The following is a 14,406-nucleotide window of genomic DNA, read 5'->3' on the forward strand; positions in this document are numbered from 1 at the left end:
AGCTATATTTTACATTTTAAGACGCGCACTGAATATTCAGGAAGTCTTGTTATTCAAGAGAAAGCGACACACAATGCATTGTGGGTACATGGTTTAGTCTGAAAACTTCGTGTTGATCCGTGTTGATGGCGAAATTAGAAGGAAAACTCATAAATAACGCGATGGTGAATCGTTGTGTGTTGTACCAATACTACTATTTGATACTCGCTGACACAAATTCCCAGCAGACAAATCAGCCCATTTCTAATGGAGCTTGGGCGCCATCTTCTGCATTTTCTGTGACGCTACATTGGTGTCATTGACGGCTCGAATTGATATTGGAGGACTCCTTTAATCGATTGCGAACATATATGCTTTCCTTTTCTGAACTATTTCAATCATATTCATAACTGGCTGAGTAACAAGAATTCATCTTCTCCGAATCTGAACTCCGTGAGCCAATTGTTTTGTTTCTTGAGCTAGGCAAGATGACCTGGCGTGATGTCACGAACTGGGGGCGGGACTTTCTGAAAAATCTGAGCTGATTTGTGGCAGTTTTTGGACACTTTAAGTCATTTTTATTGATGTTTTGAATTTGACTAAAATATCAGCCTGCGTGTTTTGGGTATTTTAGATGCTATAAAACGTTTTTCTGATGTCAGTTAGGAAACAACAAAATGGTGTCGGTTGTCCTTTAAGGGAACAGAATTTAGCACCACTTAGCACCTCAAATATATCAATTTTGTCAAAGCAAGTTTTATAGCGACCTTTTCTAGAAATCTACAATGTCGTACAGTTCATCATTTTGGCCGTATCACGTTGCCCACAAGGAATAAAAAACAGGAAATGAGTGATATCTGTCAAGTACCATCACATCTCATACACCAAAAGAAAAGCTCTCGCCTGTGTTTGTACAGAAGCACCTGTCAAAAGTGTCTCACATTCATACCCGTAATGCCATGTGAGCTAGGTCTGTAGCCCACGTTGTTGCTCTCTCCCCTCGTTTTCATTTTATGACCCATCGAGGGCACCGTCATGGGACACAGGAACCCCCATACCGCCGTTTCATTTCTGTTGAGGTGTCTTACGCAATATTTCTTTATTTTCTGTCCAACACACACACACTCCTAAATTTGCGTGGAAAAGAGGACTGATGGCCCACAGATCACCATATAGGAATGTGTTTGGCTGTGAGCATAGTAATCTTTCTGGTAAGGGGGCTGAGGGTCCACAGGTGGGGGGGGGGGGATGGGGGGTGATGTCTCCGTGTGTGTAAGAGCTCTAAAATCGTGCCACGCAGTGACTGGGTACTGATGCAGCAGCCTCACCGTGTGGCTCAAGATGTGCGATGAGCGTTTAGGTCGTTTGATCGTGACAAGCGAATTCTTGCTTTCATCTCAACCCAGCCGACGACGTCCCAAAAATCGTACTTTGCTTTTTTTTAATTGTCGACAATTACTTCAAACAAGGGTGACTCTGGCTTGAGAATCACGTGACACATCTGTTAGCAGGCAAAACAATGACATGTGTGTTTTTTTACAAATTGCGCTGTGAGGTGAGTGACACACTATTTGTAATGGGTTCGTCCTCTGGAAATTCTTATTTGAGAATCAGGTTAAAGATTTGGGCACAGGGATTGATTTATACGCTGAAGGGTTTTTTGTGACAATCTATTTGGCACAGGACCAGTGTAAGCATTTTTGAAGATACAGTAAGTACAATGTTGCATTCCTTTTTTTCTCTTTGCAATAAAGCCATTGTTCTCTTTTTTCAGGTAATGTTTACATACAACCAACGCAGGACAACAAGAATCCGGTTATTTATGGAGTCTTTACCGTCTCCGGGTTGGTTTTTTGCGCTCAATACAAATAAATAGATTTTTTTTCTTTCAACTTTCCTAACAATATTTCCCCCCGCTCGTCTCAGTTCTGTCTTCAAAGGCTCGGCCGTTTGTGTTTACTCCATGGCTGACATCCGCATGGTCTTCAATGGACCTTTTGCCCACAAGGAAGGTCCCAATTACCAGTGGGTGGCCTACACCGGGAAGATCCCTTACCCCCGCCCAGGCACGGTAAATCTCACCTACTGAAGCTGTCACTCACACCAAGCTGGCATAGCATTGAATTTTCTTCACCCTCCGCCACAAATAGGAACCAAGTGACCAAAAAACTGCTCAATTTTAAGACGGTGTGTTTTTTGTTTTCAGCTGAGCATTTCACCTGTTGTTGTTGCCGTTTTTTCCGTAGTGCCCCGGAGGCACGTTCACCCCCAATATGAAGTCCACCAAGGATTATCCGGATGAAGTGATCAACTTCATGAGGACTCACCCGGCCATGTACAATGCTGTCTACCCGGTGCACAAGCGCCCCCTCGTGGTGCGTACCAACACGGACTATGAGTTCACCACGATTGCCGTAGACCAGGTGACTGCTGCCGATGGCAACTATGAGGTGCTCTTCTTGGGAACTGGTGAGTTGGTACCTGGTTTTGTTCTTTTATGCTCTCACTTGACGCTCAAGTGGCTGGAACAATAACCGGTCCCGTCCGCCAAGCACAGTAGTCGATGGATGGATGGATGGATGGATGGATGGATGGATGGATGGATGGATGGATGGATGGATGGATGGATGGATGGATGGGATGGATAGTGGGGTTGGATGAATAGATGGATGGTTGGTTGAATGGATTAGAATGGATGGGAAGGTGAGGTTGGATGGATGGATCGAAGGGTGGGGATGGATGGTGTTGGATGGTGGGGTTGGATTTAGGGATGGATTGATAGTGAGGTTGAATGGAATGATGGATGGTGGCACTGGATCGTAGGGTTGGATTGAAGGGTGGATGGTGGTGTTGAATGTAAGGATGGATGGATACCAAAGCAAGCGCTGAGAGTTGCGTTTCTGCGCAGCTGACAGCCATGTGCGTCTTTGTGTTTGTTTGTTCCACAGACAAGGGAACAGTTCAGAAAGTTATCGTTCTTCCCAGAGATGACCTGCAGACTGAGGAGCTCGTCCTGGAAGAGGTTGAGGTGTTCAGGGTGGGCTTTTTTTCTTCCTCTTTTTCCCGTTTTGCTTGTTTGACGGGTTCCACTGCAGCCAGACTAACAATTTTATCATTTTTTTTAACTTTTTTTCCCTACGTTTTAGGTTCCAACTCCAGTTACGACAATGAAAGTGTCCTCCAAAAGGGTAAGCGTGTCTCTACTATGCAACCAAGCTATGTTGTTGCCTTATTTGACAGTGTCAGAACACCTCCACACCCGCTCCCTCCTCTTTTGGTCGGAACAGCAACAGCTGTACGTGTCATCCACGGTCGGGCTAACCCAGCTGGCGCTTCACCGCTGCGACGTTTATGGAGAAGCGTGCGCCGACTGCTGTTTGGCCAGAGACCCTTACTGCGCTTGGGACGGCAAATCGTGTTCCCGTTACTCGGCTTCCCAGAAGAGGTGAGACCTTGCGATGAGATGAGATCAAGTTGATTTGTCTCACATTGGAGAAACTCCTATTTCACAGCAGCAAAGTAAGCAAAGGAAGAGAAAAAATACTGTATTTTCTGGTGTATAAGGTGCACCGGAGTATAAGGTGCGCCTTATACACTGGAAAATATGGTAAGTAGAAAAATAACATCTAGGAGCTGCTGTAAAGGCAGATACTCTTGCAGCGCCATCTTGAAGTTCTTCTTCTTTTCCTTTCGGCTTTTCCCTTCAGGGGTCGCCGCAGCGAATCAATGTCCTCCATCTATCCCGGTTTTGTGCATCCTCTTCTCTCACACCAGATACCTTCATGTCCTCTTTGACCACATTCATAAACCTCCTCTTCGGTCTTCCTCTCGGTCTCCTGCCTGGCAGTTCAAGGCTCAGCATCCTTCTCCCGATATCGTCGGTCTCTCTCCTCTGGACATGTCCAAACCATCTCAGTCTGGCCTCTCTGACTTTCTCTCCAAAGCCTCTAATATGAGTTGTCCCTCGAATGGACTCATTCCTGATCCTATTCAACCTGGTCACTCCCAAAGAAAACCTCAACATCTTCAGCTCTGCTACCTCGAGCTCTGCTTCCTGTCTTTTCATCAGTGGCACTGTCTCCAGTCCAAACATCATGGCTAGTCTCACCACAGTTTTATACACTTTTCCTTTCATCCTAGCTGAAACCCTCCTATCACACATCACACCTGACATTTTTCTCCAGCCGCTCCAGCCTGTCTGGACACGCTTCTTCACCTCTTTTCCACACTCTCCATTACTCTGGACGGTTGACCCCAAGTACTTAAAATCCTCCACCTTCTTTATCTCTTCTCCCTATAGCATCACTCTTGTACTTGGATCCCTCTCATTCACACACATATATTCAGTCTTGCTGCGACTGATCTTCATTCCTCTCCTTTACAGGGCTTATCTCCACATCTCTAGTTTCTCCGCCACCTGTTCCCTGTTCTCGCTACAGATCACAATGTCATCTGGAAACATCATGGTCCAAGGAGATTCTTGTCTCACATCGTCGGTCAGCCTGTCCATCACCATAGCAAATAAGAAGGGGCTCAGAGCTGACCCCTGGTGGAGTCCCAGCTCCACCTTGAATTCCTCAGTCACACCGACAGCACACCTCACAACTGTCTTACAGTCATGATACATGTCTTGAACTGCTCTGACAGCCATCTTGAAGTTAAAACAACAAAATAATTCATCATTAATAATTCAAATAAATTAAATTACATGACATTAAATTAAAACAAAATTAAATTACATTAAACAATTAGTAAAAAAATGTTACACGGACCGTCCTTCAATCTTGATCACTAGGTCAAAAAGGGTTCATGGTATGGTGCGTTGCGTTGATTGGCATCCTCTAACATACCTGTCAACGTATACGTTTTCCCCGTATTTTATGTTTTTTTCATCATTTTGAATTGTGTACGCCGTATAACACTTTTATACAAAAAAAAAAAATGTTTTTTTTTTTTAAGTAAGATCGATCTTATCTTACCCATTTCGGCTCTAATCCGGTTCGTCTCGGTCACTCGTAGCGACAACGCGTTTGTCAATTATTAATATTGTCATGGTGTCCGCGGTATACCAGCAAAAGTTATTCTTGATCAGGCATTTATTTTCTGCGGTTATCGAGTCTTTGTTGATGAAACATGATATGCGCGGCACATTGTTTTCGTTTGATTTTGTATTTCCGTTTCCGTATTTGAAGTCCGGCATTTGTGTTGCAACTGCTACCTAATAATCTCATCCCACAAAAAAGCCAAGATGGAAAACCAATAAAATCAGAGGCTTTTTGGCCACATATATTTAAATAAAAAAGTGCCTTTGGGCAAAGTCGCTTCCCGTTGATGGAAAAGATATACAGCGTTTTGCTCTGCATTCCTCATTCTAATGCAGACAGTGAGAGGGTGTATAGAAAGTCAATGGGAACTGATACTTTAACATCATGTGTGCTACAGAGTAAAACCATATTTAGAACAGATGAAGTCTGCTAAATTCTGCACTGCTGCATATAATAAGCAAGACTAAATTCACCACATGGGGGAGAGCACTAAGAAAAAATATGAAATAATTGCTTGTGGTGTGTATTGAGTAAATAAAATAATTTAAACAAATTACCTTTGTTTTTATTCTATCGCTGTTTTTATTCTTGCTATAAGTAAATAATTATGTGTTGGGTTGTGTTTGTAAAGTTTATTATCGCCTAATAAGGGGAATTGCAATCATTAATAAGCGGAGCAAAAGTAATACTCGATCATATGTATATATTTTTTATCACTGCGTACGGTCGATTATGAAAGCATAATGTGCGCATGCGCGGTAAACTGCATTTCTGCTTGTGTTAGCGTTTTTTATCATTTCAAACAATGTACGGCGTACTACAACTTTTATACGGGAATTGTAATCATTCATAGCGGCAGCTATTAGCCAAGGTTGACAGGTATGCTCTAATGTCAGACCAACTGCTTTTCTTCACAGCAATGACAACGGGACAGATTCAAACCTTACTCGTCGGTCACAAGCTCTGTACTGTGGCCCCACCAAAAAGCAAAGAAAAATGTCTTCTGCCACTCAGCTGGCTGTTTCAGTTTTTTGTCCTTGTAGGATTTATGATATTGGACGAACTACCCTATCCAGTACAGTATGTCGTGGAATGCCTTTCAGTTGCTTTATGCCATATTTTTTCCCCTCTCCCTCTTTCTCCCTCTCTTCCCCGTTATTGCGCAACACTGGTCGGACCCCTTTAGACGCAGTCGGAGACAAGACGTCAAGTACGGGAACCCCATTCGCCAGTGTCGAGGCTTCAACTCCAACGGTGAGGCATTGGGGCATCCCAGAGTTCGCGTTCCGCCCTTTGTCGACGCTATTTGCTTCATTCGCGGGGCCCCAAGTGCTGCAGTAATGCTATATCTCTGCTACTTGAAACCATTCGCAATAATCATTGTAATGGGCCCGCGTGGCTGCATTATGTCCCTTGTGTTCAGAATGAGTCACTCCTAGTTACCGTATTTTCTGGTGAATAAGAAAATACACCATTGGTGGTGCGAATGGTGTGCTGCGATACCTTGGCTTACAAACTTCATTGGTTCCCCGACAGAGTGTGTAAGGCGAAAAGTGTATATCCCAAAAATTAATTTCCCATAGGAAGCCATTAAAATGAGAATAATATAGTCATTTTATTTACCTTTGTGATGGTCGTTGATGGCTTAATGGAATGGAGTGGCCGGTTTCATAGCATTAAATACTTGATGAGGAACGTAGCTTTCTTCTTTCACCATCTTGAGGAATGATCCCTTGTAGGGGCTTTCTGTGTGATAATTGTATTTAGTTCCTCATCAATTGTGTTCTGTTTAGCTGCGTTGATATGTTTTTGCATCAAGTGTACAGATGGCTTGTGCGGGTTATTTGTGGAGTTTGATTGATGGGAATTTTAACCTTGCAGTCGACACTGCCATTGAACTATCAAAGTGGAAGTCCAAATGTCACTGTTTTCTATCCATTGTGTAACTCTCTTTGTCGTCTGCTTGTCTCTTTGATGTTTAAACCACCTCCCCTAACTGCTGCGTTCTTGACCAATCACGTGGCTTTAACTGAAGACTGGGGGCGGGGAATAGAGGTCCAAAACAAGCCGGTGCCATTTTCTTGTTAGAACGGACGACACATCACGAGTGCTTTTGAGTTCGTTGCCACTTTGGAAGATTGGGTGTGAAGGGAAGCTCATGGTAATGAGTGTTTTGTTGCCATGGTAACACCTTTTCTCCATTTTTTCCCCCGCAGCTAATAAGAATACTCTTGAGATGGTACAGTATGGGGTGGAGGGAAGCAGTACCTTCCTGGAGTGTCAGGCCCGTTCCCCGCATGCTGTCATCAAATGGCATCTGCAGAGAGATAACAGCGACCGCAGGAAGGAGGTCAGATGCCACAAAGCCTCTCTTTCAAACACACCCACGTCAATGTGCATGTGATGAGGTTTTTGTTTTTGTTTTTTGTTTTTTTGGGTGGGGTGGAGGAGCATCAATTTTGACGGCTCCAAGCGTTGCGGTGTAAATACAGTCAAACCATGGCTTTTGACCATCATGCATCCCACAAACGTGTTCGAAAACCGATTTTGTCAAAAAGTGAAACATTTCCCATTTTAATCAATATCTGCTTTGTTGTAATTGGTATTAAACAATACAAACATGTCGACTCACAATGAAATGCTCACACGACACGTCGGTCACAATGAGTGTGACACAAGGAAGTGACGTAGAAGGAAGTCCAGTGGTGCATTCGTGTGCACTCAGTTCTGTCGGAAACCAATTTTTGCTTGCAAACCAAAGCATCAAAAGAAAACCGAACTGAGACATTCGAAAACTGAGGTTTGACTGTAAATTCAACAACACTAATGCGTCAGTCACAATAAGACGCAACACGTAGAAGTAGCGTATAAGGAAGCGGAGGGAAGCCGGGTCGTGCATTCAGGTGCGCTCAGTTTGGTCCAGTACCCATTTTTGTTTGTAAACCAAGGCAACGGACTCTTTTGCTCATCTCAGCGTCGGCCCAAAGTACAAATACAAGTTGACAGCGTCCCGTTTTCATACCCGCTGTCCTGATGAAGCGGGGTGGTGCGGCTCCGCCCCCAGCTGTCCCCCCTAGGATGTTTATTTGCCGCAGCAGCATTGCCCAAAAGGAGGATACAAAAGAACTGTTTCTTAAACAAACGCCTACGACAATTTTCTCCAGCATGACAACATCTCACTCGCATGTCGGGCCGTACGTCAGCGCGGGGTACGGCCGGGGAGAGGGCAACCGGTAGAACTTTTTTGGGCAACCGGTAGAACTTTTTTGCTTCGGCGTCTGCCTGAGTCCGAGCATGTGTTGGGTGACTTCTCCGTTCGCAGGGAGAGTTATTTTTGGACAGCTCGCATGCGTGGGAAGCCGTGCGTATTTGGGTCAGCAGAAAGCGTGTGCGCCAACACAGTAATAAAGATCAATAATACGAAATATGAAATGATTAAAATGGCACTAAAAGTTATCAGATTTGTAAATGAACTGTCAACATTTTGGTATCGTATTCAATAGAAAACGTTGCTTAAAAACAACAGATTGACATGGTATAGTGTATACTATCCTGTTGTATAAACCTCGCGTCGGCCATTTTGAATGCTTTTCGATTTACGACCGTTTGACTTACGACCGTTTTGTCGGAACGAAGGTTTAAAAAAAAATGTGCGTTATACTCGAATATATACGCTACTTTTCATTTCTTCCTTTCTCTCTTCTTGTAGATGCGTTCCGACAGTCGGATCTTAAAAACAGAACAAGGTCTTCTCCTGCGGTCTCTGCATCCTTCCGACTCAGGCATGTACCAGTGCAGCGCCACGGAAAAGAACTTCAAGCACACCCTGGTCAAGCTACAGCTGGTTGTGCTGTCGAGTCACGCCGTCAATAACGCCCTGGTGGAAAGCGCCGGAGGTCTCCTGTCATCTTCGCTGCATTCCGGCACCCAGTGGACTCCCAGCGCCGGCCAGTACAAAGACCTGCTGACCATTCTCAGCCAGCCGGAGATGAACCTCATCAATCAGTATTGCCAGGACTACTGGCAGTTTGGAGACCCCGCCCTCAGCGCCCTCAAGGTCAAAGACCTGAAAGAGTTCAAGGAACAGAAGAAGCCTCGCAATCGCCGGCATCACGAGGAAGAGCGGGACGAGACATAAGGAGGTCAACTCTGAGGCCACACCCCCCCCCCCCCCCACACACACACACACGCCATCCCACCCTCCAATGAAAACTGCAAAAGACTCTTTGGGTGACAGGAAAATCCCCAACATCCATTTTTCAAAGCGTAACGCATTCAGCTACTTCCGTATTTATTGTCGGTTGTATATATAGTAAGCTCGCCCGTCGATTTGGACTGAAAAGAAAAACGGGCTTGTTGTGTCGAGGTAACTTTGGGACAAATGTCGTCGTCCTCATTCGATAGATTGTTGCTGTTTACTGTCATTACCACGCTCATTGCTCATCTGAGATTGGAGAGATCTTTGTGTTTTGCGAAGACGCTCCTTGCGCGATGGGGGAAAAAAATGTGGCCGATAAGAGGAGACGGGGTGGCTGATGTTTCTTAAATATTGTGACGCCGTACCGGGATAACTGCAAAATGGCCAATTCCGACATGCATGTAGACTGAGACTTAAAGGACAACCGACGCCGCCGGACAAGTTGTGTCCATAATTTGTAAAATCACTTCAAATGACTTCTACTGAGTGTATTTTAGAAAGATTCCACCGCATATAGCTATATTTTACGTTTTAAGACTTGCGCTGAATATTCAGGAAGTCTTGTTTTCGAGTTTCGATGCCTGACGTGACGTCACGTCTGGAACGCCCCTGACCGAGAAAGCGACACACAATGCATTTTGGGTACTTTGTTTGGTCTGAAAACATCGTGTTGATGGCGAAATTAGAAGGAAAACACAAACATAATGAAATGGTGAATCGTTGTGTGTTGCACCAAGACTTCTATTTGATACTAGTTGACACAAATTCCCAGCAGACAAATCAGCCCATTTCCAACGGAGCTTGGGTGCCATCTTGTGCATTTTCTGGGATGCTACATTGGAGTCCTGATGGCTCAAATTAATACGGGAGGACTTCTTTAGTCGATTGCAAACATTCTCGAGCAAGGCAAGACGTCTTGCCGTGACGTCTGAAACTGAAACTTTCTGAGGTCATTTTGAAGTAGTTTTGGGACACTTTTAGTCATTTTTAGTGGTGTTTTTCATTTGACTAAAAATACCAGCCTGCGTATTTTGGGTATTTTAGATGCTATAAAACATTTTCCTTATGTCAGTTAGGAAACAAAAAAAATAGTGTTGGTTGTCCTTTAATGGGGGGACCATGGACTTGAAGAGCTCCCCATCGTTGAGGAGGAACACTTTTGTCACTCCATAATGTTCAAATATGCGCACTGCTTGTCAGCAGATATGTCCTTTTTTTAATGAAAACTATTCATAATGAGTCACTCCTAGTTACCGTATTTTCTGGTGAATAAGAAAATACACCATTGGTGGTGCAAATGGTGTACTACGATACCTTGGCTTACGAACTTAATTGATTCCCAGACAGAGTGTGTGTGTAAGGTGAAAAGTGTTTATCAAAAAAATAATAATTTCCTACAGGAACTCATTAAATTGAGAATAATTTGTTCCCAGGTCCCCATAAAACATATTCTACTTTCTAATTTTCTCAGCCTTAAAACTACACAAAATATACCTTATTTTATGTATAATAAATGTGCTATGGTATTATAATTAAAGAAAAAAACTGTACTGTATAATAAAGTCGTTTTATTTACCTTTGTGCTGGTTGTTGATGGCTTGATGGAATGGAGTGGCCGGTTTCCTCAGCATTAAGCACTTGATGAGTAACGTAGCCTTCTTCTTTCACCATCTTGAGGAATGATCCCTTTTAGGTGCTTTCTCTGCGATAATTTTACCATGTTCATCATCAATTGTGTACTGTTTAGCTGGGTTGATAGCTTTTTGCATCAAGTGTACAGATGGGATATTTTAACCTTCCAGTCTACACTCTGCTTTTGAACTATCAAAGAGTCAAAATGTCACTGTTTTCTACCCATTTTCTCACCATTTCACTTTTGTTTTTTGTTTCAAGCTCTGTCATCTCCCTTTCATGTGTGTGAGTGTGTGTTTTCTCACTCGCTCTGTTGTCTGCCTGTCTCTTTAATGTTTAACAGCCCCCCCCCCCTCACTGCTGCGTTCTTGACCAATCACGTGGCTTTTACCGAAGACAGAGCGGAGAATAGAGGACAAAACAGTCAGCTGCCATTTTCTTGTCAGGAGAACGGGCTCGTTTGCGAACGACACACCACTCATTGTGGCAGCTCCATGTGTATCCCGAAAAATAGTTCGTATGGCAAGGTAACATTTTCATAAATGTAACGTTCGTAAACCGAAAAGTTCGTAAGCCAAGGGGTTCGTAAACCGAGGTATCACTGTATTTTTAAACTTTTTCCATGCATACCATGCACCTTCAATGAATGAAAACGTGTTTTCCAAATATAATATAGAAATGTTTTCCAAGTATAAGGCACACCACAGTACAAGACACTGAAGTAGAGGCTTGGATTACGCACGACTACTTCTATGGGGTCGATGGTTGCCGACGTTGTGAGAGCTATTGTGGCTCAATATGACAAGACAGATAAGGCGCACCGGTCTATAAGGCGCAGGGTCATCGTTTCAAGAAAATCAAGGCTTTTGGCTGCACCCTATACACCGGAAAATACAGGAAATCAAATCAATCACAGGGTTGACCAATTACAAACTTCACTTATGCTGAGACTGCGGTGCAATAGAGAGTCAAAGTCTTGTCCAAATGGCGTTTTTTTAATTTATTTTTTTTACCTTGGGGTGGGCGGGTGACCGCTGGGGGCAAAACAAATGCAACAAGCACACTTGCGTACATATGTGAATACTGTAAAAAAATTAAAAGAAATAAAATTAAATAGTTGAGGTTAGCAATACTTGCATGAACTTTTTTGTTCTCCTGACATCCAGGTTTGAAAAGGAAATTTCCATTTGACGCTAGACACAACCCAGCATTGTAATAATATTGTGGCACTCACCAAATGTTGGGAAGCTGGCTTTCTTGTGTGCATGAAAATGTAGAGTTACTGCATTTCTGATCAAAAGTATATGTGTGTTTGCCTTTTATTTTATTTTGTTTTGTTTTTTGTTTACCACTGTTAGGAATCAATCGTGGGCTGTGACAATTATTGCGTCACCAGTACACTTGATAGAACAAGTAAAGGTGTGGCAACTCCACACACAACAATAAAACATTTATTACTGAACGTGTAATAATAATAATAATAATAATAATAATAATAATAATAATAGTAATAGGCCGCCCGGTAGTCGAGTGGTTAGCACGCCGGCTTCAGAGTGCAGAGGTCGCTGGTTCGCATCCCGCTCCCGCCTCCCTGTGCGGAGTTTGCATGTTACTCCCCGGGCCCGCATGGGTTTTCTCCAGGTCCTCCGGTTTTCTCCCACATTCCAAAAACATGCATGGCAGGCAGATTGACCACTCCAAATTGTCCCTAGGTGTGAGTGTGAGAGTGACTGTTGTATGTCTTTGTGTGCCCTGCGCTTGGCTGGCAACCAATTCAGGGTGGCCCCCGCCTCGTGCCCGAAGACAGCTGGGATTGGCTGCAGCACCCCCCGCGACCCTAATGAGGAATAAGCGGTAAATGGATGGATGGATATAAGTAATAATAATAATAATAATAATAATAATAATAATACATTTCTTTTATAAGCGTCTTTCAACTCTCAAATACTTTTCCATACATGGGCGGAATCCAACACCATTGGTTACCATTTATTTGTACTCTGTCAAGGACTGAGTGATGATCAGTTGTAAGGTGACGGTACTCAAATAATTAAAAAAAAAAAAAAGAAAGAAACCGGATTTTGAGTTCGAGGCTTCTACCACTCATCAATTTGACAATAGAAAGGGTTCCCCGTAGGGCTCTGGAAAGGATACGACCATAGTTGCTGTACTTCCATTTTGTACACACCACATGTTTTGAACTTGCAAAGAAAGTAAGTCACCTGTTGGTTATCCATTTTGTTCACATTATCCCATTTTAAGGAAAAAAACTAAATGGGCTGATGCTGTTGTACTGAATTTTTATGTGTAAAAGACTTGCTCTGTTGTTGCTAATTACTAAATGAAAACTCTAAAACATATAAACTCTAAATATTTGATGACAACGGAACACTTCCCCTCTACTCATTGTGATGAATTTGATGCTGGCTGTTTTCTATGTTCTGCCCTGAACTCTCTGGAATAAAGGTGTATTGTATCTGTAAAAGTGTTCAGCGTGCATATTTGTGCTAAAAAAACCTCATTGGCAGATGAAAAAAAAACAAACAATTAAACATAAGCACAGACGTTACTCCTTGTCTTTTCTATATACTGTATTGTTGTCGATGTTGCCGTTGTTTTTAGTGAGTTGTAGTAATTCTAAGTCATGCTAATGGAGAGTAAAGTTCATCATTCACAAATTTTGCGGAATTTCATCGGGAAACCAATCTCGGGTTATTCTTTGGAACACACTCAGACCTGTTTTAAATCAATTGGTGTTTCATATGCGGCCATATCTTTATAGGATGGCGACGGGGTCCTTTGCTGTCGCCTTGTGGCATTTTTTAGCAATTACAAAGATTTTTTTCGTATGATCGCTAATTCCCTTTTGTGTATTGCTGGACTCGCCACGGCTCGGTTATGCGACCAAGTCAGGGTCTTTGTGATTTGACTCAATGAAGGGCGTCTAAATCATCATTGGAATGCAAGAATTGTACTATTCCGTCTATATTATTTGCTTGTTTCATATTTGAGTCAGTGGTGTGTGTGTGTGTGTGTGTGTGTGTGTGTGTGTGTGTGTGTGTGTGTGTGTGTGTGTGTGTGTGTGTGTGTGTGTGTGTGTGTGTGTGCGCGTGGGTGTGCGCGCGTGCTTAGGCGTGTGAGCGTGCGTACGTGCGTGCGTGTGCATGCGTACGTGCGTGTGTGCGCGCACGTGCGTGTGTGTGAGTGAGCGTACGCGTGTGCGTGTGTGCATGTGTTACTTCCGGAGTGAACGCTGGCGGTGTGGCTGCCGCTGCTCACCTGCAAAAAAACCTATCCTGTGACTGCACTGTCCTTGAGAGTTGCGAAAGACGCTTATAAATGAAATGTATTATTATTATTATTATTATTATTATTATTATTATTATTATTATTATTATTATTATTATTATTATTACAGTTGTTGTGTCTTCATTCAAATGCGATGTACATGCGACCTGTAGTCTGTAATGTTAAAGGACAACCGACGTCTCCGGACAAGTTGTGTCCATAATTTGTAAAATGGCTTCAAATGACTTCTACTGGGCGTAATTT

At 43.2% G+C, this 14,406-nt stretch overlaps 1 protein-coding gene across 3 annotated transcripts in view; it reads left to right on the forward strand.

Annotated features, from left to right (window-relative positions):
* LOC148890793 (semaphorin-3F-like) overlaps nt 1-12,756 on the forward strand; it is a 53,924-nt gene extending 41,168 nt beyond the window's left edge. For all 3 annotated transcript variants that reach the window (XM_089009616.1, XM_089009617.1, XM_089009618.1), the window contains 9 exons: nt 1,754-1,823; nt 1,906-2,050; nt 2,226-2,448; nt 2,928-3,016; nt 3,126-3,167; nt 3,267-3,424; nt 6,211-6,278; nt 7,241-7,374; nt 8,734-12,756. In XM_089009616.1, the coding sequence (XP_088865742.1) occupies nt 1,754-1,823; nt 1,906-2,050; nt 2,226-2,448; nt 2,928-3,016; nt 3,126-3,167; nt 3,267-3,424; nt 6,211-6,278; nt 7,241-7,374; nt 8,734-9,162 (1,358 nt within the window). In that variant the 3' untranslated portion in view covers nt 9,163-12,756. The remainder of the gene's footprint in view (nt 1-1,753; nt 1,824-1,905; nt 2,051-2,225; nt 2,449-2,927; nt 3,017-3,125; nt 3,168-3,266; nt 3,425-6,210; nt 6,279-7,240; nt 7,375-8,733) is intronic.
* The last annotated feature ends 1,650 nt before the right edge of the window (nt 12,757-14,406 follow it).

Source organism: Hippocampus bargibanti, linkage group LG12 (genome assembly GCF_051943395.1).
Source record: "Hippocampus bargibanti isolate YZ-2025 linkage group LG12, ASM5194339v1, whole genome shotgun sequence".
In the NCBI taxonomy this organism is placed as follows: Eukaryota; Metazoa; Chordata; class Actinopteri; order Syngnathiformes; family Syngnathidae; genus Hippocampus; species Hippocampus bargibanti.